Below are 5724 nucleotides of genomic sequence, written 5' to 3'. Positions count from 1 at the left end.
CTGGCCATTTTTTGGTTGCAGCCATCATTGTTGTTTGGCGGGCCCCGGCTGGGGATTCGAACCCGCCACCTTAGGTGTATGTGGCTGGCGCCCCAGCCACTTGAGCCACAGGCGCCGAGCCACAGCATTTATTTTCTAACGGCAATGCTTTTCTATATTTCAAAACTACAATTCCTTTTTAACCAGGAAATACTCACAGCAGAGAGAGATGATTGACATGGCATGCAGCCTGTTCTCAGACCTGATATAAGGTCTCATGCAAATAACAAAAATGTTTCCAAAGCAGGTAATGGCAGATACGACCCAGACAAATACTCTCTGAATAATGCTTGCCAAGAGATTCTCTAGAGATGAGATTCCATCAGTGTTTGGTTTACAGCTGCGAACATGGGGGGCATAGCCACAATACTGGAATTTCTTAAAATATCTGGCGTACAAAGAAAAGGCAAAATACGATTTTAAATTTAATTCAGTGCCACTGTATATTAGTATTGTTTGTCTACATTTTCTTTGTAGAAAGTGTTTTAATATGAGACTCAGAAGAGTGTAAAACGATAGGAATTCTGAGACTTTAAACTTAGATCTAATTATCATGAACTTCATTTCACTGTAAAAGAATGTGTGGGTGAAAATAACAAATAGGCATAATAAATATACAATTTTTAGACATGTCTTAGAATATAAACTGTTAGTGTGGGATCAAGAGAAGGAACCTATCCAGAGAAACTTTTTGTGGTTTTCAGAGTCTAGTAAATATAAACGCACTGTTATGTAACTCCTATTGGTGCTGCAACGTTTGCAACTTGTCTTGGCTTTTAATCCTCAGGGGAAGAGTTGTGGGCTTTCCCTTCTGATGACTTTTCTGTTATAGAGGTTATGTTGTTATTTGTAACTACTTGCCAACATGGCTTACACTAGATTTTAATACATCATAAAGGGTATAATAAACACTTGTTGGGTGAATTCTTTCATCAATAGAGAGATCTCCCCTGTTGATAAAAATATGGCCTGGATAATAATTAGTTGCTACAATGTCACCACCAACCCAATACCATTTATTGAGCATTTTCCGGAAAAAAATTCTTTTTATCCTTTCTTTTCTTTTCTTCTTTTTTTTTCTTTGAGACCGAGTCTCATTTTCTCAACCTTGGTAGAGTGCCCTGGCATCATAGCTCACAGCAACTGCAAACTCTTGGGTTCAAGTGAGTCTCTTGCCTCAGCCTCTCAAGTAGTTGGGACTACAGGTGCCCGCCACAACGCCTGTCTATTTTTCAGAGATGGAGTCTCACTCTTGCTCAGGCTGGTCTCGAATTCTTGAGCTCAGGCGATTCATCCACCTCAGCTTCCCAGAGTGCTAGTATTATAAGCATGAGCCACCGAGAACAGCCTAGGAACAAACTTTTAAATGAACTCTATGAAGTAAGTATATTACCATCACCATAGGAGATGGATCTTCAGTAGAGACAAATTACTTGCTATGAAATTCTCCAGAAAATGTAAAAATTGAGATTCAAATGAGATCAATTTGTCTCCAAAGTCATATGTTCTGGCAAAAAAAAAAAAAAAAAAAGATGATTTTTAACAGTAATAAAATAGAAACTCGATGATTATAATTCAAGGTCACTTGCTGATATTTCCATCCTGTTATATACATTTTCTCTGTTAACTACTAAGGAGAAGAGAGCAGAGCATGGAGGAAGGAAGGAGTGTTGAAGGTCACTTTATATGTCTCTGAAGTTTTGCTTTTATCAACAGAATTATCGTAGACATTCATGTGCTGGTTTGGCTGCCTGGCAATCCAGTCACCCTTCTGGTGATAGTGTCCTCACCTCCTCTGAGGGACACACTCCTTCATTCTGTGTGAAGTCATGAGAGGACCTTCAGTAGAGGCACTCCCTTAGTCCAGAGTATGTAAGTGAAGACCAATTAGACTTTCTCTCCTGGAACTCTGTATCTCTCTCTCTCTCCCCCTCTGTCTTGTTCTCTCCCTCCCTCCCTTTCTTTCCTTTCTTCCCTTCTGACAGAGTCTCACTTGTCAACCAAGCTACAGGGTCATGGCCCCCCTAGCTTACAGTAACCTCAGACTCCTGGGCTCAAGCAATCCTCCTGCCTCAGCCTCCTGAGTAGCTGTGACTGCAGGTGCCCACCATGACCCCAAGCTATGTTTTCTGTTTTTAGTAGAGACAGGGGCTTGCTCTTGGGCAGGCTAGTCTCGCACTCTTGACCTCAAGTGATCCCTTTGTTTCAGCCTCCCAGAGTGCTTTGATTTAGGCCCCCAGCCTGGAACTTTGGATTTTACTGAATGCTTGCTGGGTGGGTAACTCCAGCAGTGTCTGGATAAGATGACTGTTTAACTCTTGCTGCCATGGTTTCTGCCCATTTCAAGTCTGTTCCTTTAGTTGTTTCTCAGATTTTATGAGCTGTATCATTTTCTCCTAATAGATTCTGTTTTGCTTAATTTAGTCAGGTTTTTTTTATTTTTGTAAGCATACGATCTTTTATAAACATTCTCTCTGAAGAATTATGAACAACAAAACCAATGTCCTATGTTAGACTTAAAATATAAACAAGATTATAGAGTTGACAATGGCTTGACACTTTCTAAATTATTGGAAATAAATTACCAGAGTATGCATCATTCTGATACCTGCCATAAGTTTGTACCCAGGTAACAAATTGTTTCTTAAGCATGTATTTAAAGGTACATCCAGGCACACTATTTGAATTCAAAAAAAAGTTTCAAAATTTACCATTTCATCTGTGCACACTTGGCTCCAATCATGCTGTGACATTGGGGGCAATTTTCACTGAGAGGGATTTCTCCTTACTTTCCTTCATTTGCTGCAATTATTTATTTATAATTATTTTATATTGCTTATATAAATTGCTGCTTCTTCATCCGATAGCATTTGTACCATGCATATGAATCACTAGCTCATTAGGCAAACATCTGTGTCTATGAATGGTACCCAGAGTCGATGAGAACTTCTAACAAGCCTCAAAAGGATCTTCCCATACATGTTTCCTTGATATTTAAAAAAATCTCTTCTGAGATTCTACCAGACTATGGAAAACTAAAAACCACCCTACCCAACATCAAAGTGAATTATTGTTTAGACATGCCTTAGTCCATTTCAGCTGCTATAGAAAAATTATCATGGACTGCTTATAAGCAAATATTTATTTCTCCCAGTTCCAGAAACTGAGATGCCCAAGATCAAGGTACCAGAGGAATCAGTGCCTGGTGAATGCCTGCTTCTTGGAGCACAGATGATGCATCAGCTTCTTGCTGTGGTTTCACATGGTGGGAGGGGCAAGTGGAGGTTTCTGAAGTCTCTTTTGTAGAGCACTAACCTCACTGATGATGGTTCTGCCCTCAGCACCTTCCAGAGGCCCCACATTCTAATAACATCACATTGCCGTCAGGATTTCGACATAGGAATTTTCAGGAAACACAAACATTGAGTTTATAGCAGTCAAACAAGTAGGAAATAGTGATTAGACGCATTGGGTATGGATATATCATCACAATACATGTGGAAACAGAAAGATTAAAATCAAGGAGAAGAACAAGAAAAACATCTACTTACATGTGAGACAGATTCATAAGAGGTCTAAACATCCGTTGCTGGATATTTGGAATTTCAAGTCCTTCTAGGCTGCTAAAAATACCAAATTAATAATCAATCAAAAGAACGTGTGTTATATGTGGTCCAATAAAGTGAGTTTTGGGGAAGGACAATTTAATAAAATATTTTTAGTTAGCGGTTATTCTGAATGAAATATTCATACTTGGCCCACCATAGGGACTTCTGTAACTCATCCTTTTTTAAATTATATTATTGGTCATATTTGTTATATTATCATCCCTATTTGCCTTGTTTTTGATCCTCACAGATCATGGCACAATGCTTTGCATATACTAGATACTCAATATGTGTGGAATAAATGAACAAGCATTGCACTTTGGACAATGTTACGATAGCAGAAGAGTTTTATACTTTTGAAATTTTCTAATAATTTTTAGTAATAAATTTTTTCTAATAAAATGTCATTTGGTTGAGGGGACACATAAATTAAATAAACTGAAGCTTATCTTTTAAAGGCAATTCATAGATCATAACAGAATTTTTGTCTTTCCTTTTTTCCATGGTGCAAGTTATGCTTTATAGAATCTAGAATATTTTATCTTGGGGTAAAAGGTGCCTATAATGAATTTTTAAATACCAAGTGCTAACAATATCAAAGCAAACAATCCAATATAGGCTCCTGGTGACTTATAGAAAAACATAATATGATTTGTAATTATTTAATTTTTAGTTTATAAATATGTAAGACTAAACTAATAGCTGGCTTTTTGTTATAGTCAAGCAAGCACTAGTCTTATTTGTTTTTGTTGAGCCTAACTCCTGAAAATGTATAGCTTTATACCCTGGAAATATAGCTTATGATTTGAAAATTCTATGAAATCTACATAATTAGTATTTAAATAACTATTTAATCATAAAAGTATTGCCATATGTCAATACTTACAGAGACTTGAGTTTGATAAGATAATCAAACTGGTTTGCTTCAATTTTCTGGATTGGGTTATAGGAAAGATTCCTGTTTTTAAGAAAAGGCATCAACAAGTCATTTCTGAAAATTACTTGGATAAGAAAGAGTGTTTATCTGTTGATTTTATCTGTTGACTTTTAAACATTAGAAAAAGTATAGTGCAACTCAAAATGGATTAAAGGCTTAACCTGTTGAACTATAAAAGTACTAGAGAAAAACAGGGGAAAAGCTTCATGACATGGGTCTGGGCAATGATTTTTTGAATATGGTCCCCAAAATACAGGCAACAGTAGTGAAATAGACAACAGGGATTACATGAAACTAAAAAGCCTCTTCGTGGCCAAGGAAACAATCAATAGAGTGATTGTTTGGAACGAGAGAAAATATTTGCAAACCATCTATCTGATAAGAGATTTGTATCCAAAATGTGTAAGAAACTAAAACACTCAAAAAAAAAAATCAATAACCTGGTTTAAAAATAGGCAAAAGGCCTGAGTAAACATATCTCAAAAGAGTACATAGAAATGGCCAACAGATGTATATATGAAAAAATGTTCAATATCACTAATTACCAGACAAGTGCCAATTAAAATCACAATGAGATATCACCTCACACCTTTGAGGATGGCTTTTATCCAAAAAATGGAACATAAGTGCTGGTGAAGATGTGAAAAAAAGTTTACCCTTGCACACTGTTGGTGGGAATGTAAATTAGTAATCCATTATGGAAAATAGCATGGAGGTTCCTCAAAAAATTAAAATAGAACTATCTCATGATTCAGCATTCCCACTACTTGGCATATATGCAAAGGAAATGAAATAAACATGTTAAAGATATATCTACTGCTCTCTATTCATAATAAATAGGCAAGGTATGGAATCAAAGCAAGTGTCCATCAAAGGATGAATGCATAAGGAAATGTACATGTGGGGCGGCGCCTGTGGCTCAGTGAGTAGGGCACCAGCCCCATATACGGAGGGTGGCGGGTTCAAACCCGGCCCCGGCCAAACTGCAACAAAAAATAGCCGGGCATTGTGGCAGGCATCTGTAATCCCAGCTACTTGGGAGGCTGAGGCAGGAGAATTGCCTAAACCCAAGAGCTGGAGGTTGCTGTGAGCTGTGATGCCATAGCACCCTACTAAGGGTGACAAAGTGAAAATCTGTCT

At 37.5% G+C, this 5724-nt stretch overlaps 1 protein-coding gene across 1 annotated transcript in view; it reads right to left on the bottom strand.

The window, feature by feature from the left end:
• Positions 1-5724, bottom strand: part of RXFP1 (relaxin/insulin like family peptide receptor 1) — a 120023-nt gene that overhangs the window by 3227 nt on the left and 111072 nt on the right. The window contains exons 13-15 of the mRNA XM_023516044.1: positions 4534-4605; positions 3591-3662; positions 198-427 (exon numbers count right to left, since the gene is read on the bottom strand). Of these exons, the coding sequence (XP_023371812.1) occupies positions 198-427; positions 3591-3662; positions 4534-4605 (374 nt within the window). The remainder of the gene's footprint in view (positions 1-197; positions 428-3590; positions 3663-4533; positions 4606-5724) is intronic.

Source organism: Otolemur garnettii, unplaced genomic scaffold (assembly GCF_000181295.1).
Source record: "Otolemur garnettii isolate 467f Iridium unplaced genomic scaffold, OtoGar3 scaffold00085, whole genome shotgun sequence".
Lineage (NCBI taxonomy): Eukaryota > Metazoa > Chordata > Mammalia > Primates > Galagidae > Otolemur > Otolemur garnettii.
This window is presented reverse-complemented; position numbering and strand designations above follow the sequence as displayed.